Source organism: Mus pahari, chromosome 8, assembly GCF_900095145.1.
Source record: "Mus pahari chromosome 8, PAHARI_EIJ_v1.1, whole genome shotgun sequence".
In the NCBI taxonomy this organism is placed as follows: Eukaryota; Metazoa; Chordata; class Mammalia; order Rodentia; family Muridae; genus Mus; species Mus pahari.
Genome location: NC_034597.1, coordinates 45,809,460 through 45,833,053, shown reverse-complemented (window position 1 = coordinate 45,833,053; position 23,594 = coordinate 45,809,460). Strand labels below are relative to the sequence as shown.

Sequence of the window (23,594 nt, the reverse complement as noted above, 5' to 3'; positions counted from 1 at the left end):
TTTCTCTCTCTGTGTGTGTGTGTGTGTGTGTGTGTGTGTGTGTGTGGTGTCTCTGTGTGTGTGTGTGTGTGTGTGTGTGTGTGTCTGTGTGTGTGTCTGTGTGTCTGTGTGTGTATGGATCGTCACAGGTCCATTCTACTTCAGATCTCAGTGATAGAAACTCTCACAGTGTCCCAGGCATCTTGTGTGTAAGACGTCCAAGTGAACTCCTAGAGATACTGATATGCTGCCCACAGCTCTCTCCATCACATCCTCCACCTCCAGGCTAGTCCAGGCTAACACTCTCTAGGCTAGCTAACCTTAGCTCCCTTTTGCCTCCGTGCCTCTTTTTCCTGAGTCCTCGGGCCTTCGGCTGATTAGGGGAGACTTGAACCTTGGGGTGGAAGGACTGATGGACACTACTTGAGTAGGAGTTGAAGCTGCCCATCTCTGTGTCACCTGGGAAAATCCTCTCATTTCTCAGCCTAGGGGTAGCTGGGATGCACAGGGAGTTTGCGCAGAATACAGCTGGTGTCTCGGCCTCCCCATTCACCCCTCTCCCCTTAAGGTCCCCCCATCCACGCCTGGCATTAGATGCTGGGGACTGCTTTGCCTGAGTGTCTTTCCCACAGCTCTGAGCTGTATTTCCTTCCAGCCCCCTCAGCGACCTGTCAATCCTCAGAGTGACTGATAGGCGTCTTTCTAGTTGACCCTGAGACTGAAGAAGAATCATCTCCCCAGTGAAATTTCCAGGAAAATATGACAAAGACCAGCCGAACACACTCCCTCCTGTCCGATTCTATCCTGAGATGTTTTGCCACCTGCAGGAGGCTCTCAGTCTCCATGAGCTGGCGTTGGCCAATGTAATTTATTCAAGCATCCTTCCTGAGAAAGAGACAATTTCTCAGCTGCAGGAATAGGAAGGAAAAGGTGATGAGGAACCAGCATGCCTGCTGTCTCTCATGGTCCCTCCATCCACCATTCTCTGTCCCTTCCCAGGCAGCTCTGCTCCCAGGAGGCTGCCTTCCTTCATCAGCAGGCTTCCCCTGAGGTAAGGAGACTGTTGTGAGGGGCCAGCTAGAGGAGGAGGAGACAGAACCTCCGTGCTGGCCCCTCTCTGGGCATTCCCCTGCCCTTGGGGCCCTGGTGTGACAATGACTCTGCTGCTGTTGGAGCCCTGCCTGGTACCTGCCATTCCTGCAGCTTCCCGAGCCTCCCCTCGCATGCCTGGATAAAGTGCTGTCCTTCTCATTATCCCACTTGAGTGTGCCTGCCAGGGATTTCAAATTAACAAGTGTACCATTTCAGCCAGGAAAGTTAAAGGCCTCTTGGAGGAGGTGACATTTAAGTTGAAACCTAAAATCTTCCCAGAAGCCAGGCGTGGTGGCGCACGCCTTTAATCCCAGCACTTGGGAGGCAGAGGCAGGCGGATTTCTGAGTTTGAGGCCAGCCTGGTCTACAGAGTGAGTTCCAGGACAGCCAGGGCTACACAGAGAAACCCTGTCTCAAAAAAAACCCCAAAAAACAAAAAACAAAAATCTTCCCAGAAGGTTGACGCACTTCAGAGCCTACTGTGGGCTCGGGGGAAGAGCCACGGCTGGGCTGGGTGACCTGAAAGGACAAACTCGGGTACTCCAGAAAATGCCTCCTGGTCAGAAAGGAGTTGACAAATGACCCTCCTGCGATTCCCTCAGCCCTGAAGCTGGAGCTAGGAGGCGAGGCGAGGCATGCTGCTTTATCTCTGCCCTAAGCATGACCTCTCAGGCTGTCCACCAGGAAAGGACACAGCAGGAAGAGAGGGACATTTGGCCAAGTCCTGCTGCAGTTTGCAAAGGCTCCAAGCCTGGGATTTGGGGACCTGTGAGAAGCATCGGAGCAACCCTTCCCCATCCCCCAGCCACACCCATTCTTCTCATTCAGAAGCCCCTTTTCCCTCCTGAGCAGAGCTGAGGTAATGGACAGAAGCCCTGAACTGAGACGTGATCTCGGGCTACAGGGAGGCCAGGGAGAAGGAGGGTTGTGGGGAGGTACAGCTAGCACGGGGGAGGAAGCTGTCCAAGGTGAGTCTACCAAGGTCAGTCGCCGGGTGCTTGTGAAAGCTGCCCCCCTCGACGCACACCTCCCAACCCCCAGAGATTGCCTCACTCCTGGGGCCCCCATCCCAGTGTTGCAAGATCCCGGTTGGGGTTGTGGTGGAAAGAGGCCTCTTCACCTCCAGTGTTTGCCCTGCTCCAAGCCTGTGAGAAGACTCTAGAATATAGGGATGAGACCAGCAGGGCCTGTGTAGTCCCCCTTAGACATTCACTAGTTCCTGAGAAAGCCAACTCCTCCTCAAGAGTGAGAGTGGTCTAACCTGGACGGAACTCCCTAGCCTGAGCTCTGAAAATCAATGGCAGGTGAGAGAGTCTCTCCACGGAGGAGAGAAGGTGGGTGTTTTCAAAGGAAAAGAGGCAATTTGACTTCATCAAAATGGCCATCGGTTGTGACTTGAGGGAGCAGGGACGGTCCTTTGTCATTAGGGGAAGGCCTCCCTTGCAGGGAGAGACTCACCTGCAGAGCTGTGGCCTTCTACTTGTCTTTAAAAGAACCAAAGTATGATGTAGGTAGAGGCGAGCCAAATAGAGCATGGCTCCACCCCAGTGGCCTGAGAGCTAAACTTCATCCAAAAGTCTCAAACTTGAAACCCCTATCACCACCACCCACCCAACACCCGCCAACACCTAGTGTCATGGTCACCCCGGCCAGGCCATCCAGCCCTGCTGCAATCGGGACGGTTTGCAAAACTCCCAGTAGCTCCCCCTTTGTTACCATCTGAGGTTAGGACTGCACTTGGGAGATAAGCTCGGGCTCCACCCACCTGTCCCACAGACTGCTGGCCTTCTGCAACTGGGAAGGTTTGCAAAACCCCTGCTAGCTCCAGCTGTCAACATCTGAGGCTAGGGCTGCACTCGGAGATAAAGGCTAGCTCCACCCACCTGCCCTGCCTTCAAACCTCCCAAGTATCATGGCCCCAAAAGGAAATGCTCCTAGAAGGACACTGGGGGTCTGGAAGCTTTCTCAGGCTAGCACAGAGAACCTCCTACCTGTACCAGCCGTGGTGTTCAAGCAACAGCTTCACTTTCTGTTTTTGTTTGTGTTGGTTGAGACAGGGTCTTACAACTGAAGCCCAGGCTAGCCTAGGATGCAAAGCAGTTTCCCTACCTCAGCCTCCTGGGTGCTGAGATTTCGGACATGACGCACATCACACTCAACATCTTTCGCTCTCCTTCGTCCTCAGTTTCCTTCTCCTCAAGCTCATTGTTTTACCTCAGCCAGGCACTCTACTTACTGTAGAACTACAGGCTAAACAAGGGTAATCTTAGCTCTTGGGGAATTCACAGTTGATTAGGGTGGCAGACAAGCATGGCAACACAAAGACATAGCTCTAGATTGTGGGCACAGTGTCTAAAGCAGAGGCTATTCGTGGTAAGTGTTGTTTGTTGTGAGACAGGGTCTCACTATGGTAGTTCAGGCTGGACTTGAACTCTTAATCCTCCTGCTCTGGCCTCTCTGGTACTGGGATTACCAGAGTGTACTGCCACACCTGGCACCAGTGGTGGGTTTCAATGCAGGCATCTGCTTTTAATGTGAGAGCCAGGAAAGGCTTCTTTGAGGCAACCCAGGAACAGAATTCAAGAGGTAAGTCTGGCAAAAAGCAGGGTTTCCCACATAGAGACAATCGTTCCCATCCATTCACTGGCACAGAGTGCGGCTAGAGCAGGGCAGACTCGATTGGGAGGGACGGGGATGCCTGGAATGAGGCCCAGCAGAGCTGAGGCTGGAGTTGCCCAGCTCCCTCAGGTGGGATCATAATGGAAGGACCGCTCTTCCAAAAGAAGAGAACCTCTTTCCTCTCTCTCTTAGAAGGAAAAGCATAGAAACAGATAAAAATATAAATGGGGGGGGGGGGTTGGAGAGATGGCTCAGCGGTTAAGAGAACTAAACTGACTGCTCTTCCGAAGGTTCTGAGTTTAAATCCCAGAAACCACATGGTGGCTCACAATCATCTGTAATGAGATCTGATGCCCTCTTCTGGTGTGTCTGAAGACAGCTACAGTGTAATAAATAAATCTTTTTTTAAAAAAATACAAATAGGGTGTTGGCAAGAGAGCTCAGTAGGCAAAGGCACTCACTACCAAAGCTGACACAGTCTGATCCCCAGACCAGCTCCTGTGTGCACCGTGGCATGAGTAGCCACACACACACACACACACACACACACACACAGACACACACGCTCGCTCATGCACATACATACCACTATTTTTACATTTCGTTTTTAGATTTCTTTATTGTGTTTTGTGTGAGAGCTTTGCTTGCATATAAATGTGTGCACCACATGCATCCCTGGTGCCAAGGAGATTAGAGGGTATCAGTACCCCGCCCCTACGGAATTTCTGGAGTCACCATGTGGGTACTGGGACCCAACCTAGGAACACTGCAAGAGCAGAAGGGCTTTTAACTGCTGAGCCAACTCTCCAGCCTCCAAAATAAATATTTTCAAACATGTATGCTTATATGTTTACAAACATAAAAATAAATTAAAACACATAGGTTTGAGCTGGGCCTGGTGGCACATACCTTTAAACCCAGCATTTGGTATGCAGAGGCAGGAAGATGAGTTTTAGGATTATGCATAGTGAGACCCTGTCTCAAAACACCAAAAATAGTGATTTTTTTTTTTTAAGGCTTTGGCCGGACGTGGTGAAGCAGGCTTGCCACCCTGGCACTCAGGGGCTAAGAAAGACAATAGCAAGTTTGAGGCCAATCTGCCAGCCTTGGTGACATAGCAAGACCCTCGTCTTAATAAAAATGAAAGGTGTATCGCAGACCAAGGGTGTTCCTGTCTTGCAGCTTTTATTTTCCACTGGGAATAAAAAGCGGTCCCTAAAGTGGCTGGGCTGCCGGGGAGGCTGCAGACAGAAGGTCTAAACCTCCAATTGCTAAGGGTGGAAGAGAGAGCCGTTGCTGAGATTTCTGACTTGGGAGCACACAATTGAAGTTGATGGGAGGTAGTTTAGAGCGGCCAGGCCATAGTCTATCTGATGGAATGATTTCCTCTGGTGGTCCTTAGCTGCTCAGATACAAATGCAGGCAAGTGCTGGATCCATCTAAGGCTGGTGCTTAACCAGGGAGGCAGGGTGGTTAGGATAGACGAGGGAAGGGAGTTGAAGCGATTCAGGAAAGAATTCCCGTGGCAAGTCTACACCCTAAGAGAGAGAAGGGGAGAATAAAGAAAAGAAGGGTCACCGTTCCCCCAGCCAGTTTGTCCAACAGCTGCAGTGAGCCAACCTAGCAACGAACCATAAGGAAAGGAGATCATATCAGAGAAGAGTGTTTGATTCCGTTATTTCATAGATGCTTCAGTTTCTGCTGATGATAAGGCTCTGGGCACAGCCCTCAGACTGTCTCGGTTGAGAGGAACGGAGGAGAAGAGTGTTAGAGGTGGAAGGGAGAAGAATCTGAGAGAGAAGCGTTCTGAGGGAGCTGCACATGGTTACATCATCACCACCACCGCAGGGCCACCACCTCTGGGGACCCTGTTCCTCAGGCCACCTTCCCTCTCTCACGTCTTCTCTCACTATCCTCCGACTTCTTGTTCCCCTGGAGCAATCCTCCCCTTCTCCAATTTCTCTCTGGTTTCCCTCATCTCCTCAGTTTCTCTTTTCATCCCAATGTGACTTCTACTTCCCTGGATGAATCCAAGAAGCCATACTGGACAGTAGATGTGACCAGGAGTCTGTGAGGGTTGAAATCCACATGGCTGCTTTAAAGTCTAATTCTGCGGCACCTCAGCTATAAAGTTAGGTATCAATAATACCTAAACCTCCTAAGGTTTGTAGAAGAATCATAGGGGAATAATGTTTGGAACAATGTCAGACACAAAACTTTCTTGATCAGACAATGGCTGTTCTTAGTGTAACCCCTCACCTCCTTCTCTTGCTTCATCTTCAATCTCTCACCTCCACCATCCCTCCATGGTTGCTTCATACATCTTCAAAGAGACGAACAAGGTGTTCTGTCTGAAGTCTGGTAGAAAAACAGAGTCACACAAAAGTCAAGATGGAGCTGGGGGCGACAAAGAGGCTCAGTGGTTAGGAACACTTGGTCCTCTTGCCAATGCTTTGGGTTCAGTTCTCAGCACTCCCTTGATGGCTCTCAACCACCTGTGACTCCAGCTCCCCACCATCTGATGCCAGACTCACATGTGATGCACACCACATACACGCACATACTAGAAAAACATTATACACATAAAATGTGTGTTTGTTTGCTTGTTTTTGAAACATGGTTTCTCTGTGTAATCCTGTCTGTCCTGAAACTCACTCTGTAGACCAGGCTGGCCTGGAACTCACAGAGATCCACCTGCCTCTCCCTCCCAAGTGCTAGGATTAAAAGCATGCTCCACTACCTCCTTGCTATAAATAAATCTTAAAAACAAAAATTAAGAATAAATAAGTAAAGCCGGGTGTGGTGGCGCACGCCTTTAATCCCAGCACTCAGGAGGTAGAGGCAGGCGGATTTCTGAGTTCGAGGCCAGCCTGGTCTACAGAGTGAGTTCCAGGACAGCCAGGGCTATACAGAGAAACCCTGTCTCGGAAAAAAAACAAACAAACAAAGAATAAATAAGTAAAAAGGTACAAATGGGCATAGTAATACATTTGGGCTATCTCTGTGCTGGATTTTGGTAGAGGGGAGAAGTGGGGGGAAACCTGAGTTCAAGTGAAACCTATCTCAAAATAAGAGAAAAAGTCAGGGTAATATTTAAGTCTTGCTAAAAAGATGTCAAAGAGGGCTGGAGAGATGGCTCAGTGGTCAAGAGGACCTGCAGCTCTTGCAGAGAAACTGTGTACAGTCCCCATCACCCACATGGTGACTGACAACCACCAACAGTGATTCCACAGGATCTGACACCCTCTTCTGACCTCCACAGGCACTGGGCATGTGTGTGGTACATATATATATATATATATATATATATATATATATATNAAAGCAAAATACACACACACACACACACACACACACACACACACACAAATACATCTTTGAAAAGCTGTTTTTAAAGATGTGAAAGAATTGCTGCTGGGAAACAAGATCTCTTCTGTCCGGTGAATAATGGGCAGAGAAGCTGGATCTAGTGCAAAGTGGGGGCAAGGGATGTTTTCCAGGCACTTCCTGCATCGCTGCAGAGTTGACAGTAGGTTCTAAAGGAATACACTTGAGCTAGCTGACACTTCCTATAGTAGGCTCTGTCCAACCATTGAGGTGTCACACAGTCTGCTTATAGGCATGCGGGGGAGGAAAAATGCAGCGAGGGAAGAGGCTGCAACTTCTCCTGCAGGTATGGGGCAAGTTCCACCCACTCCCACCCCACACCCCTACTCCCACACTGGATGTGAGCATAAAAAATACCCTCTACTCCAGCAGGGTCATGCCTTTCTCAGCATGGCCACCAGGAGGCATCAAAGAATAAGAGTGGGAACAGAGAAGAGGCAGCAACCAGGAGAGCCAGGTCAACTGCATTCATCACATTAAATGATATTGGGAGTTCTTTGTTTTGTTTTGTTTTTCCGGGGAAAAGGGTCTTCAGACACCTGGAGAAAGCTGTATTTGTCTTAGAGAAAGAACATGAGTACCCTGTTAATAATATAAACTTACCTGTTAATAATCAATTTTTAAATCCTACATTCTCTAACTCCAATGTGTGTGTAATTTTTTTTTTCTTCTGGTGAGAGTGAAAGCAGGACTTTGCCCCAATCTATATACTATATACTCTTCTCTTGACTTAGCCGTTATCACAAGCTGGGCACTGCTTTTTTCTTTTCCAAAATTTTACTTCTATTATTTTTTTGTTTTGTTTTGTTTTGTTTTGTTTTGTTTTGTTTTGTTTTTTGAGACAGGGTTTCTCTGTATAGCCCTCTCTGTCCTGGAACTCACTCTGTAGACCAGGCTGGCCTTGAACTCACTGCCTCCCAAGTGCTGGGATTAAAGGCATGCGTCACCACGCCCGGCTACTTCTATTATTTTTAAGTATGCATATTTGCATCTGTGTGGGGTATGTGCACGTGAATGCCAATGGAGGCCTGATACATTGGATCCCCATGAGCTGGAGTTACAGGTGGTTGGGAGCCGCCCAGCATGGGTTTTGGGAGCCAAGAGCTCTCTGGAAACACAGTGTGTGCTCTCAGCTGCTGAGCTGCCTCTCTGTGCCCTAGGCAGTTGGTGTGTATTACAGACACTCACTTGCTCCTCTCAGTGATCCTTACAGTACAATCATCCTGATAATGGGAAGGCTATGGCACTTGGTCAAGATGACAGGAATAGAAAGTGGCAGAGTATCTCCGGCTCCAGAGTGGGGAGTTTCCCTTGTCACAGTTGTCACATGTAAAAATATACTTGGCTTCAAGAGAATCCAGTAGTTCCCTTTGAACTCTGGTCCTGAGCCGACTGTGGTGGTGAACCCCTTTGACCAGGCCCCCAGTACTCAGGGGACAGAGGCAGGTAGATCCCTGTGAGCTCCAGGTTAGCCTGGTTTGCATAGAGATCCTGCCTCAAAAAATAAATAAAAATAAAAGTAAACTCAACCAGGTGTGTTGGCATACGTTTTTAGGCCTCGAATTAAGGAGACAGATACAGGTGGATCTCTTAGAGTACAAGGCCAGCCTGACATAGAAAGCAAGCTCTAGGAAAGCCAAGGCTGTCACACAAAGAAACCCTGCCTCCAAAAACAAACAAAAGATAAACTCTAGTCCTTACCATTCATTCACTAGATAATCCGTCTTAACATATGTGACTTTATCCCCTGCTTCAAAGCGAAAGAGTGGAGCAGACATGACAGTGCACAGCTACGTGTAATCTCAGCCCCGGGAAGCAAAGGCAAGGGGTCACAAGTTCAAGGCCTGAGCTACACCACGAGAGAGAAGACGGCACAATAATAGTTAGGAGCTGGACAGCGGTGGCGCACGCCTTTAATCCCAGCACTCGGGAGGCAGAGGCAGGCAGATTTCTGAGTTCGAGGCCAGCCTGGTCTACAGAGTGAGATCCAGGACAGCTAGGGCTAGAGAAACCCTGTCTCAAAACAACAACAACAAAAAAAAACAACAACAACAACAACAAAACCCAAAACAGAACAAAACAAACACACACACACACACACACACACACACACACACTAATAGTTAGGTATTAATCCCCACAGTGAAGACCTGAAAGGAAGTTGGCTTCTTCTAGGAGAGGAAGAAGAGCCTGAGCCAGTAAGTACTGAGGGAAAGCAGGTCTTGTCAGGATGTAATAGGCGTCCTGAGACTGTTGCCTCCCACCTCTGAGGGGTGTGGAATTTGGGCTGGAGATGTTAAGAAAGGCTTCCCAGAGTAAAGTGTGAGCTTCCCACAGGAAAGGTGAGAGTTAGATGGGGGGGTGAGGGGGAGAAATAGTGGCCAATCAGAGAAAACAGTTCAGAAAAGCACCATAGGGGACAAGAAAACAGAGAGTCTCCTCATAACACAGGGCTACTCAAAAGAACCTCTTTGAACTTCTGTTAGGTCCATCTGAGCGTTTATCTTCCTGGGAACCAGTAGTAGTGGACCCTGCACAGCTTCTTAGGCCTATCCCACAGCCCCCCAAAGGAGATGGCAGCCAGCCTAGGTGTTGGTTGCGGACCTGCTGACAGTACTACACAGGTGCAGGACATTCCTAAACATCTCACAGCCTAGTTAGAGGCTGACCCAGAATAGTGCAGGCCACCCAGGAGATAGCAGGCATCCGGACAACATCAACAAAACCAACAGAAACAGAAAGTACCACCACCACCCCACATTCCTCATCCTTTAAACCCCTAACGGGTTTTTTTTTTGGGGGGGGTGTCCCAAGGCTTCCTACTGAGAAAGGCTGAGGATGGGGGATGTGGCATAACCCCTTTTTAGAAAAATAAACGGAAGGCTCAGAATGGGAAGGCTCAGAATGACACTCCGTCTCCAGCAACCCCCTCTGGCACCCTAGAGGAGATGGCTTCAACCCCTGTGGTTCATATCTGACCTCCTAGTGGGAAGCCGTAGATTCAGTCAACAACTTTGAAATCTTCTAAGAACTAGGAGAGTGGTGCACAAGTGTGTGGGGAGAGAGAGAGAGAGAGAGAGAGAGAGAGAGAGAGAGAGAGAGAGAAGAAATAAGTGAGCTTGCCACAGCAGACTGGACCCAAGAAGGCTGAGGGGACACGGAATGAAGATGTGGTGGCTACTCCTCCTTGGGGTGGCCACAAGCAGATGTCTGCATGAGGAGACCCAGAAGTCTGTGCGCCTTCTTAGGCCTCCTTTCTCCCGAATGCCCACACACTTCCGCTCCTCAATCCTTCCCCTCCCTGGCTCCCATGAGCCTCAACCCCTTAGAATCCAAACCTACTATTCAAGAGATCCTGTGCCTAATGAGGCTTGGGATCCTGAGGGGGAAAGGCGAGCCCTGGCTGCGGTGACAGAGACCACTCGAAGGATCCAGGGCATCTTAGCAGGTAAGTGGGGAGACAGGAAGTATCAGGGAGGGCTGAGGGGCCTAAAAGAAGTCCTTCACAGTGAAGGATTTGAACTCGGAGACAATGAGGTGAAGAACCTGTGCTCGTGTCTTAAGTTCTACCAGTACAAGGACCTCTGCTTCTGAGTCGAGACCCTGCACAATACTGCCATGCCGTCTGGGGAGACCCAGATACCCCAAACTACCAAAGGTGAGTTTGTCACTGTTAGTTGTTGGGTTTTGGACCCGGGACAAGGGACTGGGATACATACTAAAGCAGACCTGGCTTCCAGGTTCTCCCAGCATCCCCCAGTCCCTACCTGCTACACCCTGCCCCCCCAACTCTGAACTTTCCAACCCAAGGGCTGATCTGCCTTTTCCCCAGAGCACTCGCGCTCTCTCTCTCTCTCTCTCTCTCTCTCTCTCTCTCTCTCTCTCTCCCTCCCTCCTCCTCCTCCTCCTCCTCCTCCTCCTCCTCTCTCTCCTTCCCTTACCCCTCCCTTTTCCCATGGTGACTTCCCTGGCCTTGGTCCTTGAGGCCAGTGAACTTGCCCGAGTGCAGCGTCCCAATAAACCTGCCTTTAGTATAATCTAATCTGGCTCAAATTGGCTCATTTCACTGATGGCAGACAAATAACCTATCATTAATGTTGTGTTTTGTAAAAATCCAAGTATGTGTTTTATAGAACATGGTCTGGTGAGGTGGGAGGGGTGCCTTGGAGGGCCCATGCTGAGGCGTCCCTTCCCCCTGAGGTAGTGTAAAATAGAGTTTATTTAGGGCATGGAAAGGGGAGTTGAGAAGGGAGTAGAGACAGAGTGTGGAGAGGGCAGGAACAGGTGGAGGGGGGGAGAGAAGGGACAGAGAGAGGGAGGAGGGGCCAAACGGCCCCTTTTATAGCAAGCCAGGCCTACCAGGCTGATGGGAGGAGCCTAGAAGGAATGCCAACAATTAATGTCTTCTTCAAAGACATCACTTCTACACGTTTTTTGACAGGTGCAGCCTCTTGAACCCAGGGTATAAAGGAGAGAGTTGCCTTGGAGTAAAGGTGAGATGAACTCTCCAGTCTCAGGAATCTGAAGGGCTCTAACCTACTTAGACCTCCCCAATACCTCAGCACACAAAAGGATGGGTCTCAGATGTATGGAGTTGCCCTCCTGTCCTGCTCCTCAGAGGAATGCACTCTCTATAGTCCCTTTCCAGCCAGGCTCCTCAAAATACATTAAAGCAGAGATCCAGGGGGAGGCTAGAGGTGTAACTCTGCTTTTCAGGTTTTTTTAAACTCGGGTTTGACCCTTGCGCATGCTCTGAAGGGCTTTGAGTTATAACCACCCAGCTAGAAATCTGATTCTAATTGGCTACCTGGATAGCACTGAGGCAGCTCCCGAGATATCTCCATCCTCTTAGTATCTAGCTTTCTATCCATCAGCTAAGCTTGCGCTAGATTTCATTCTCTTGACAGATACCAGATGCCCACCTGCGTGGTTATTCCTTGTGGCCAGAGCATAGTCTGCCCCAGCTAATCCGACCAGATGGCCCTGGAATCCAAAACGCTGACTTTCTTCTGTATGTGCGGGTTGCCCACACTTCCAAGTGTCACAAAGAGGTGAGGTTCAAAGCCGATCTTTCCCCTTGCTCTATTATTGCTCTTAATATTAAACTTTGTTGAGGGATATGGAAATAGTTTTACTGAATTACACTTCTTTGGGAGCAGTCTGATAAAGCTTGACTTGTGTAGGGGCTAAGAATCTTCCAGGCTACCCATGGGTGCTGCCCTAGCAGAACCCTATAGAGCCCCTGCTTCCTCTTTTTCTAGGAAGATTCCATCTACATGTTTGATCTCACTTTCCTTTCCATGCTCCCTTCCCCTGGCCTGTTTGCAGCCCTCTCTCATAGCCTATGCTGCCTGCTGCCAGCTGAACTCAGAAGACAGGCCCCTCGCTGGTACCATCGTCTACTGTGGCCGACATCTCAGAAGCCCGAGACTGAGCCATGATGATATTGTCATGGTGACTGCTGCATGCTGAATGGGGGACAGGGCCGGGGGTAGCAGTCTCCCGTGAAGTGGGGAGAACCTACTGAGGATGGGACAGGAGGTGTCCTCAGCTCTTTGAAGAACTGGTTATGTGGAAGGGCCCTAGGGTTCTGCTACAGAACCAGGCCCTTGCTCAGCAGCCATTTGATCTTAGGCTACACTACATGAACTGCTGCATGCCCTGGGTTTTTCTGGACAGCTCTTCAAGTTGTGGCGGGACTGTCCATCAGGACTCAGTGGTAAATGGAAGGGATATGGGAATGGCCATCCTATGATGTCAACCAGAGGGAGTTCACCACCTTCCAGTTCTATTCCACCCTTCCTCTCCTAAGTTTTCCTCTCCTCGTGTTGTCTTCTTCCTTTTTTGAAGCCAGCTAGAGAGAATTGTTCTACGAGGAAACAGGTGACCCGGAGAGATGAACGGGGACAACTGCTTCTCACCACTCCAGCTGTCAGCCACAGCCTAGCCAAACACTTGGGGGTGCCCGGGACTTTGCCAGGAGCTCCTTTGGAAGAAGAGGTGAGTGAGAGAGAATAGCACCTTGGGATGATGGGAGAAAAGAGGGAGTAACACAGCAGCAACCAGCCATTTGCTACCTTATCCAACAGGGCTCTTGGTCTTCACACTGGGAGTCCAGATTACTTCAGGGATCTCTAATGACTGCCACCTTCCATGGTGCCCAGCACACTCGGCTTGACCCAGTAACCCTTGCTGCCTTTGAAGATTCAGGCTGGTACCAGGTCAACCACAGTGCCGCAGAGGAACTTTTGTGGGGCCAGGGTAAGGAATAAGAGCGAGCTGCGTCCAAGTCAGCTTAGTGGGAAGTGAGAGTCTTGAGTCATTTGCTACTAAGGTATAATTCAAACTGAGCAGGGCTGGTGCAGAGGGATCTCTGCGGTTTCATCTGTTTGTTCTTGAGGCTATGGAGCTCTGCTGTCCTGGAACTCACTTTGCAGACCAGGCTAGCTTGAAACTCTCAGAGCGCCTCCTGGCTCTTATTCCCAAGTGTTAAGATAAAGGCATAAACCACTCTGCCCAGCCTGGGCTTTCATCTCTGTGTGCTTTCTTGTCTTATTGCACAAGCAGGCTCTGGTCCAGACTTTGGCCTGGTGAGCATGTGCAGGACTGGATCCTCAGACTTCTTCTGTACTGGCAGGTGTGTGATGAGTGGGCAGGGGACAAGACAACTGTCAGTGAACCTAGTGTCACCTCTGGATCATCCCTTCCACACAGTGGGCTAGGCTGTCACTACTTGCACCTGGACAAGGGAAGCTGTGCTTCGGACCCAACGCTAGAAGGCTGCCGCATGTACAAGCCCTTAGTCAAAGGGGTGAGTGCACCATGGAAGAGACCGAGCAGGCCCAGGGGGTGTCAACCTCTCCGGCATCACGCTGTTCTATCCTTTTCTCTGAACCATAGAGTGAATGCTGGAAGGAAGAGAACGGACTCTACACCAGAGCAGAGAACCCCCACGGGGAGATCTACCATATGCACAGCCGCTGCTTCCTTGCCAACCTTACCTCCCAAGTGCTTGCCAAAGACAACACCAGCCAACCCTCAACAGCTCCGTATCTCAAAGATCCCACAGGCTGTTGCTATTTACATCAATGCACCCACAAGGGAGCCTACGAGGTGCAAGTGGAGGGATCACCGTGGGTCCCCTGCCTTCCGGGGAAGGCTGTTCAGGTGAGAATTTTATGAGTAGTCAGAGCACACAGGCAGGAAAGATTGGAAATACTTGGCTGGCAATTACTGTTTAGCTTCTTTCGAGTCTTACTCTGTAGTCCAGGCTGGCCCAGATTTAGCTATATAGCCCAGGTCAACTTCAAACTTTTGACAACCCTCCTGCCTTAGCCTCTCGTATACTGGGATTACTGACATGAACCACCGAGCCTAATGTACAGCTTGCTTTTTGAAATGTCTTATTCTTATCCTATTTATGCATTTACTCAGCACTGCTGAGGAGCAACCCTGGGGCACTCTGCCCCTGGACAACCTTCCTTTGTTCCTTTCCTTCCTTCCTTCCTTCTTCCTCTCCTTAGCCCATGACTGATTGAGCATAGGCCATTTTCATTCGACAGTAGCTCGAAGCAAGTAACTGAAGCTGTGGCCTGTACCGTGCTATTCTTTTATAGATACCTGGGTACTACGGTCTTCTCTACTGTCCCCAAGGCCAGCTGTGTCTGAGTGATGAAGGTGCCAGTGTTGCCACTTCTCAACCGATGAGCTTTACAACCCAAGACCTGCTATACCAACTGTCTCTAAGGTTAACGGGGACCCCGGGCCACTCTCTGGGGAACGGACAGAGAGAAGAGCTTGCTGAGGTCCTTCTGCAGGCTCTGGTGACGAGAGCTGGCACTAGCAGGTAAAGGGACAGTCCCACCTACTTAGACCGTGGGCTACAGAGTACTCAGGTGCTTTCTGTTAACCTGACTCTGGAACCTACACTTACCTCTTCAGATGCTCTCTCTTAAGCACTCCTCTTAAGCACTCCTCCATTACAAGATGCCAATGTCTGCTCAGGTGTTATTTTCACAGCCCATCCATCACCACCAGCTTGGTGTTCACTGTGAGTATGTGGAAGTCTTCTGGCTGCCAAGGGCCTTCCGTTGCTATGCTACACAGGACCCTGACCCTGACTCTTCAGAAGAAACCCCTCCAAGTACACCATGGAGAAGCCATCTTTACCACAGACTACAGCAAGTATGATTGTGTCCCAAATAGTAAACTTTGTCATTTGAATCCCTACTGTGCAGACAACTGAAATCGTAATTGGGAAGCATGCATGTACTTGTGTGTACTGTAGTATAGACAGGCTGATGTATATCAGCAAACAGATGCCAATATCACCTTAGGTCCACTCAACAGTAATAGGGCCCCAGCCCTAGAACTTAGGGATTTCAGTTGTCTTGGCTTTGGTCTTTGTTTTTGAGGGGGGAAGGGATAACACAGGGCCTGTGTAGCCCTGGCTAGCCTACAACTTACTGTAGTAAGTTACATGTACACTAAGTTACCTACTGTAGAGCAGACTAACCTTGAACTCAGAGATCCTTCTGCATCCTCCCCATTTATTCTTTTATTTTTTGAGCATCAGACTGATACCTCAAATTTATTATAAAGCTGAGGATGATCTTGAAGGTCTAATCCCCTGCCTCTAGAGTACTGGGGTCATATGTAATTGTGCTATCACACCTCTCTCAAACAGCGTTCAGGGACTCTAGCTACCAAAAGTCTCTTCCCGTGATCTGGCCCTCATCAGGGCTTTCAGTACCTGAAGCTGCTGGAGACTTGGACCTGAGTCCTGTCCCTATACTTTGGGTTTTACCTCCCTTTCACTGATTTGTCTGCTCTAGTGCTTGATTCAAACGGTCTCAGTTCCATGCTGAGCCCACTACAGGACAAACAGTGCCTTTTACGTTCCTAGGCTGCAGACTTCCTTGGACCATAATCCCTCTATGACTGAGCTACTTCTGTCCACTGGATTCTGCCTTCTGGTGATAATTCTGGTGGGCGCACTGGGAACTTTGGCTTATCAGAAACGGGCTACGCTCCAAGTGGCGCCATCTACCACTTAACCATCACAAGAACTACATGGCACAAGAGATCAGATTAAAATAAAGCAGGTGTGATGCCACTCAGAACGTAACTGCCAGATGCCAGACAGCAAGAGGGCTCACTGGGTAAAGTCCTTCACCTGCGCGGATTCCTAAGGAGCCACAGTGTCGAGAAAACCAGCTCTGCAAGCTGTCCTGACTTGTACATGTGGGCCATGGCTCACGAGTATTCATATATAGATGCACATGCACACGCTCAGAGTTGCTCTTATAGAGACCCAAGCACCAACACTGGTGGCTCACAACCTTCCATAACTGTAGTTCCAGGGGATCCAACATCTTAGTCTGACCTCTGTGGGCACTAGCATGCACATGGTACATATACATAGCATGCAGGCCCTCACACAGACATGTAAATATAAATAAAGACATCTGGATGGGAAACCCTACTTATTTTAAACCTTGTTCTGCTTTCTTCAGAATTCGTCTTGGCTAGGTTATCAGCTTTGTAATAGCTTTCCATGTATAACAATGTGGAGTCTCACAGTGAAGGTCCAGTCTTTATTTTAATACCCTCTCCCCTAAGTCAACAGGTTAATTTGTGAAGCCTGCTGCAGAGCAACAGCAGACCAGGAGCATTTGCCCCTAGCCCCAAGGACGCCGAGGATGCTCTTGAAAAGACTACTCCTATTTAATACTTAGATCTGACTTTCATTGCTGCTTGGGAGTCAAACAATGTGAATCATCAGTAATTATTCCTTTCTCTCAATTTTTCTTAATTTTATTAAATTGTCGCTGGGAAATCCAGCAGTTGGGAAATCACGTAATTATGCTAGAGTTGAGTAAATATGGCAAAATAAGCCACATCTGGGCCAGCTGCAGGCTAGAGTTACAAGATACTGGTTCCTTTAGTTATAGTAACAAAAGCAGTCATTACATTCTTAAGACTTAGATATCTCCTGTAAATAATCAGATTTGCTAAAATGGGAGAGAGTCCAGGTGACATACCGCTAGGGTAAAAACAGTGCTAGCTTTCAACAGTAAGTTCATGCAAAAAAAAATGTTTTAAGGCAGGGTCTCGCTTTGTAGTGCTGGCTGGACTGGAACTTGCTATGTAGACCAGGCTGCCTCCTGAGTGCTGGAATAAAAGGCGGACCACTACCCTGGCAGTTCAGGTGAATCTTTAAGTGACACACTTGCACTGAATCATCACTACAGTCATGGTGTGATCACATGTCATTCTCTTCTTGATTTGAATGCCTGTCAGTCCTTACCAGCAGTAGCAGCCACTGCTTGGTAAAACTTCGCCACAAAATCTGGCTCACTGACCTCCAGCTGCCTGACAAACTCATTGCGCTCCTGCTCAGCCCAACCTCGAAACCACTGATCCCAAAGACGTAGCTGACACTCAAAGATACACGGTGGTCGATTTGCTGCAGACACACTGAGCTGCTCCAGAGCATCCAGCAGTGGCTGTAGCTTTCCTGGCACTGCCTTAGCTACAAGGTCTTGTAGAAAACGTTCCCGCTGGGGACTTGACCAACTGGCAAACCAGTGAAGAATACACTTCATCTCCTGAGAAGTGATGTAAGACATTGGAGGAGGGGAAGAGTTGGCAATGTCATCAGGCACTGAAGGTAACACAGAAGGGAAGCAGGGTGGCACTGACGTGGAAGACGATTCCAGTGACATCCTGGAACAAACAAAGCTCTGTTAATACTCTGTGGCAGAGAGCAGCCAAAACTTAACCTCATAAGCAATAACCCTACTGCACCCAATCAGCACTGACCAATTCAATCTATAGGAACACAGGATCCTTTCTTATGGTAGGACTTAACTATGTATGTATAGCCCCAGACTGGCTGGGAATTTGGTCCTCCTGCTTCAGCTTCTTGAATATTGGGGTTACAAATGCATTTAACCACACCCACATGGAAGAAGATCTGTTATTTTTATTTCTATACAATTACCTTAGGGAAGTCACCCAAGAATAACTTCACTTGGTATCTGCCAGCCTTATTTCCTTTTCAACACCACTTGCCTAAGCCAGGTGTGGCGGCAGATCTATAATCCCAGCATATAAAAGCTGGGATGAGGGACTGCCAAGAACGAGAAGCCAGCTTGGACTACATATGTACAAAGTAAGTTCCAGACCAGTCTAATCTACAGAGTGAGGCCCTATCTCAAAACAACAACAACAACAACAACAACAACAACAAAACGCAAGTCAGGCATGGTGGCACATATGGCAGACCTGCTGCAGGCAGAAGTATCAGGAGTTAGAAGATCAGTCTCAGTTACATTGTTGTTCCAGGCCAGCCTGAGACTCTAGGTCAAAAAGCAAAACAAAAAACCAAAAACTCTACCTGACCACTGTTCCTTCCTGCCTTTGTTCTAGCACATTGACTTTTATTTGCATTTATTTGATGCTAAATTTATTCACATGCTGGAAGTTTTTTTCCATCAGTCTCTTCTAGGATGTCTTTTCTTCTTTGTAGCTTCCTCTTCTGGCTTAGGAACAGCTCCGTTTCAGTGCGGAACATTTCAATGTGTCAGACAAGCTCATGTATGAGTTTATCTGACTCTATTTTGGGTGTTTTGCTCTGGCTATTGTCAGTGACCACAGAATCTATAGCAAAACCTGAAAGTTCAGCATTTTCAAGCATGGATAGCAAAACTCCAACACTCTTCCACCAATCATATGTCTAGACCTAACTGCTTATTGTAGGCACACTTACCAACTCTACTGCTATACTGCCTACAAATCACACACTGCTTCTTTAAAGGGACACCTTTTAGATGGTGGATGGCTTTCTAAGTACACACAGCCTTGATGGCCTTGGCAATTTCATAGGTGACAGACACCTACCTGAACGTCTTGGTTTGAATGATTTGGGGGCAGAGGTTTCTGCACCAAGAGAAGAGTAATTATTTTCACAGTTACCTCGAGTCTTAGAGAAAAATCTCGCAGGCCTCAAATTCAAGATTCCCCTGCCTCAGCCTTGAAGTGTTGTTGGTGTTACAGACTGCAGGCATGCCACCTACCTATAGTCTCTCTCCCCACATCCCTTCTGATTTTATAGTCAGTCTGCACTGTGAAATGTCACCACAGCACTTCTGTGATGTTAAAGATTCACTTTCTACTCTCCAAAACACGCACATCAAATGACTTGAAACCACCTGTAGCTTCAGCTCCTGAACTGAACTTTGAACTCTATAAGACAGCACACACTCATAGACAGACACACATATACACAAAATAATAAAAACAAGCCAGATGGTGGTGAAGCATGCCCTTAATCTCAGCACTCGGGAGGCACCCACAGGCATCTCTAGTTCATAGCCAGCCTGGTCTACAGAATACATTCTAACTAACATAGCCAGGGCTACACAGAGAAACCCTGTCTTGAAGAAAACCAAACAAATAATAAGGAAAAGCAAGCAACTAAGGCCAGCCTGGGTAAGAACTGATCACAACCTAAACAGAAAACACATTTCTTGCTTGTTCTATCTTTCTAAAATTAAAGTGTACAGCTTTTTAAACTTTGTACAAGCAACTGGCCCCAAAGTGTGTTCCACACAGATTGTGTGTGTGTGTGTGTGGTGGAGAGGAGAGACATGATACAAGAACCTTCTGTGCGATGTGTACACAGCCTCTGAAATCTGTTTTAAAAAAAAAATATAAGCCAGGCATGGTGGCGCACGCCTTTAATCTCAGCACTTGGGAGGCAGAGGCAGGTGGATTTCTGAGTTAGAGGCCAGCATGGTCTACAAAGTGAGTTCCAGGACAGCCAAGGCTACACAGAGAAACCCTGTCTCGAAAAACAAAAAAACAAACAAAAAAATTTATGTTCTATGACCCCCTTATTAAATTCTGTACCACACCAGTAAACTTTAGAGCAGACTAAGTAAAGATCTTGTCTCAAATAAGGTAACAGAAAATCAGAAGCCACACTAACTTAAGGTTCTGAAAAAAAAAATGCCTCTGCTTTCTTGACTTAGCCTAAAAAGTGTCATATTGATGCACATCTCTAAACGGCTTTCCTTAATGGTTTAAGTGCCACTGATTTTGCAATATGGATGCAAATGTAAGTCAGCTTATCCCAAAATATTTTCGTCCTACAGTTTGTATCTCCAACAACGAAAACCTTCTCTCTATGACCTTAATTACTACTGCTGTTCCTACCTCTCCAAGTTGGAAGATTTGTATCGACGAAGAATAGAATCCCTAAACCTCAGTTCTAAGTCCCGGTCCAGGGTGCCTGCCAGTTTCAAAGTGGCTCTACAGGGAGAAGTTTCTCCTAAAACTTCTCTTTTTCAGAGAAAGGGAATTTTTAATTCCCAGGTGCTACATGACTTCCATGGTCATTGTCATTAATAAACTCAAAGACATGATTTTTCTTTTTCCCACGTAGGAAGCCGCAGGTCTCTTATTCCTTAGCCCCACAGGACAAAGTATTTCTTACACCGAATGGCCGGGATGTAGAAGATGGGGAACCACAGAGACTTCGCCAGGAAGCAGGAGGGGTCCCCAAGAGAAAACCTGCAGACACCAAGTCTCATCCGGCCTAGGAGAAATTTCTTTTCCTCTTACCTCCCTTTTCCCCTTGGAAGACGCCCAGAGATCACAAGAGTCCTTCAGCTCCTGCTCCAACTCTCCGAGCCTCTTCCATGTTTCCTGAAAACCCGAAGCAGAGCCAGCCCCAGTAACCCACGCACTTCCGGTCCGGAACCAGCCCCCAAATACCCAAGCGCCCCAGCGCCTCAGCCCCCAGGTCCGGAGATAGCCGAATATCTGCGATTATGGGTCTGCCAGATTCGAGGGCTTCCGAATAGATTCGATTCAGAGCCTCGGCAAGCCGAAAACAAACGAGCCTGAAAGTCAGATGGGCGGGGCCGGCCGCTAGGCAGATGGAAAAAGCCGATTGGTACCGATGTGGGGACGGAAACGACCGAACAGCTCCGGAGAAAGCCGGGGAATTCTGAGCCGTAATAGAGGGGTAGACTCTGGCAGTGGGCGGGGCCAATTCGGTCCGTTCGAAGGGCGTTGGCGGAAATTACCGAAGATGCCCGAAGCCGTCGGGACGGACCCGAGTACCTCACGCAAGATGGCGGAGCTGGAGGAGGTGACTCTGGACGGGAAGCCTCTTCAGGCTCTGCGGGTGACCGACCTGAAGGCCGCACTGGAGCAGCGAGGCCTAGCCAAGAGCGGACAGAAGAGTGCCCTGGTCAAGCGGCTCAAAGGGGTGAGAAGTCAGCGTTGCCGAGGTGTCGGAGGGGAGCGGACCCGGTAGAGACGAGTCTCCGCCGCGGCGCAGGCGCAGTGTCCGGGCTCGGCGCGAGCTCTCTCAGGCCGCCAGCGCGAGCCTGCAGATCCACGCGCACGGTGGTTGGTGTGGCTGGCGCTGGGGTAGCGATAACGCCGGTTCCCGCCTTAACGGCAGCGGCGCGAGCCCAAAATGGGAGGGTGCGCGCTACTCTCCCGGAGTGTCTTAAGCTCCTTCCTTCTTCCCCCACCCCCTCCTTGTTTGTGTCTGTGTTTTCGGCGCATGCGCTGCAGAAGGAGTTAAATCCCTCTACAACCACCGGTGTGGCTGGCCTTAAGGGGGCGAGCAGGGCTGGGTCCGAGTTAGGGATACAGTTGGGCGGATGGGGTTGTTGTCTATGTCTGCAATAGTACATTTGGGATAGGGTAAAAAAAAATGTCCGCTCGACTAGATTAAGACCTTAGGTGAAGGGAAACCTTGATAGAAGGACTTGGTCAGAGACGGGTGTCTAATTTATAGGGAATCGAGCAGCAGTCTGGATAAGAATTTGGTGGATATTGATTGGTGCGAGAGGTGAGACAGATTACTTTAGGCTGGGGATTTTGTGTCGGTTTGAGTAGTGAGGGTGAGCTTGTCAGGAGGTACACACACTGTCTATCGGTTTGGTGTAAATGGAGGGAAAGAAGGTGGACTGAAGTCGTGTAATTTAGAGTTCATTAGTGTACGTCGCTTGTAATACAGATGGGGACTCGGTCAGTTCAGGGTTTGAGTTGACAGACCGTTGCGTATCCCGAAGCTGACAGTTTGTGGGTGGGTGTGGATTAAGTCAGACCACGGGTTACAAGGTTAGTTTCTCTGTGAAATTTTTAATACATTTGATTTGTCCGGGTGCTACACTGCTGGAAATTGTGCAAGTTCACTTAAGTAGTTTTAGTTCTGAAAAACTCATCAAATAATAGTCAAATCCAAATTAGCCTCTTGTTGGTTTTATGCGATTTGAAACTTGTTTTGAGTACTTGGAGTATTTTTTGCCTGCCTTACCGGATTTAGAAGTGGCTCCTAGTCAAAATTGCAGACAATAATAGAGATTCTAGTTCTGATTCTGTCACTTTTGCTGATTTTTGTGACATAGCCAGGTCACTGATTCTTTGTGTGCCTGTGTTTTACATTTGGGAGCAGTAACCATGGCTACCTTTAAGAGACTTATGAAGATGAATGAGAACCGTATTAATAAAGGGCTTTTAGTCTCGGTGAAAGGAATATAGTATAAATGTATATTTAAGTAATTGAGTGAGGAGGCTGTGGGAGAGGTAGACCTGGATTGCGGTTTTGTTCCCCTTCCGGTTTCTGATCTTTGCTCTTCTTTATACCAGGCTCTAATGCTAGAAAATTTACAAAAACACTCAACACCCCATGCTGCATTCCAGCCAAATTCACAGGTAAGAGAAAAGGTTTGTTTAGATAGAATGGGCTGTTTGGAGAATACAGTGAGTAAATGGGAAGGCATGGCGTTGTTTTCCATGTTTATCAGAAGCAGTATTTTCTTAAACTATTTTTATTGCAAGTGATCTCATAGTAGACAGTTGCTGTCTTTTTTTTTTTTTTTTTTTTTTTAAGGTTTATTTTTATTTTATGTGTATGGGTGATTTGCCTCCCAACGGGTACCCACAGAGGCCTGAGGAGGATGTCAAATCCTCTGGAACTGGAGTTACAGTCAGCCATGAGCCACCATATGGGTGCAGAATTGAACCTGGGTCCTCTCTAAAAGCAGCCAGGGCTCTTAACCATTGAGCCATCTCTCCAGCCCTCAGACAGTTGAATTCTAATAAACCTCAATTTTGTATAAAGATATGGAGTTTAAAACGATAAAAAGAAAATATATATTTATCAAAGGAGCTCTGGGTGAATTTTAATTCTTGGAGTGGAGTGTATCAAAGGTGTGACTCTGATTAAATGTACCACAAGAATCTGAAGTCACTTGCCATCGGTTTGGGGGAAAGTGTCTTTGAATATCGGTGTAACAAAATACTTTTTCATCAAGAACTTTTTTGATACAGTTTTATTTTAAAGAATTTGATAGCTGGGCATGGTGGCACACGCCTTTAATCCCAGCACTGGGGAGGCAGAGGCAGGCGGATTTCTGAGTTCGAGGCCAGCCTGGTCTACAAAGTGAGTTCCAGGACAGCCAGGGCTATACAGAGAAACCCTGTCTCGA

The 23,594-nt window shown here is 48.2% G+C and overlaps 3 protein-coding genes across 7 annotated transcripts in view; 2 read left to right on the top strand and 1 right to left on the bottom strand.

The window, feature by feature from the left end:
* The first annotated feature begins 10,239 nt into the window (after nucleotides 1-10,239).
* Lmln2 (leishmanolysin like peptidase 2) lies at nucleotides 10,240-16,133 on the top strand. The gene is made up of 14 exons (XM_029541839.1): nucleotides 10,240-10,525; nucleotides 10,642-10,735; nucleotides 11,519-11,570; nucleotides 11,985-12,128; nucleotides 12,406-12,531; nucleotides 12,712-12,796; nucleotides 12,932-13,077; nucleotides 13,167-13,338; nucleotides 13,645-13,714; nucleotides 13,792-13,888; nucleotides 13,978-14,244; nucleotides 14,694-14,923; nucleotides 15,082-15,261; nucleotides 15,983-16,133. Exons 1-14 carry the CDS (start codon nucleotides 10,240-10,242, stop codon nucleotides 16,131-16,133), a joined length of 2,100 nt encoding a protein of 699 aa, XP_029397699.1.
* A 526-nt stretch (nucleotides 16,134-16,659) lies between these two features.
* On the bottom strand, nucleotides 16,660-21,656 carry C8H14orf119 (chromosome 8 C14orf119 homolog). The gene is made up of 2 exons (XM_021203680.2): nucleotides 20,707-21,656; nucleotides 16,660-17,805 (listed from the first exon to the last, which is right to left on the bottom strand). The coding sequence occupies exon 2, from the start codon at nucleotides 17,802-17,804 to the stop codon at nucleotides 17,376-17,378; it is 429 nt and encodes a 142-aa protein (XP_021059339.1). The 5' UTR covers nucleotide 17,805; nucleotides 20,707-21,656; the 3' UTR covers nucleotides 16,660-17,375.
* The window catches only part of Acin1 (apoptotic chromatin condensation inducer 1), a 46,133-nt gene continuing 43,434 nt past the window's right edge, over nucleotides 20,896-23,594 (top strand). For 2 of the 5 annotated variants that reach the window (XM_021203673.1, XM_021203672.1), the window contains exons 1-2: nucleotides 20,896-21,358; nucleotides 22,753-22,818. In XM_021203673.1, the coding sequence (XP_021059332.1) occupies nucleotides 21,047-21,358; nucleotides 22,753-22,818 (378 nt within the window). In that variant the 5' untranslated portion in view covers nucleotides 20,896-21,046. The remainder of the gene's footprint in view (nucleotides 21,359-22,752; nucleotides 22,819-23,594) is intronic. The other 3 variants (XM_029541958.1, XM_021203674.2, XM_021203675.2) reach the window with 2 other exon arrangements.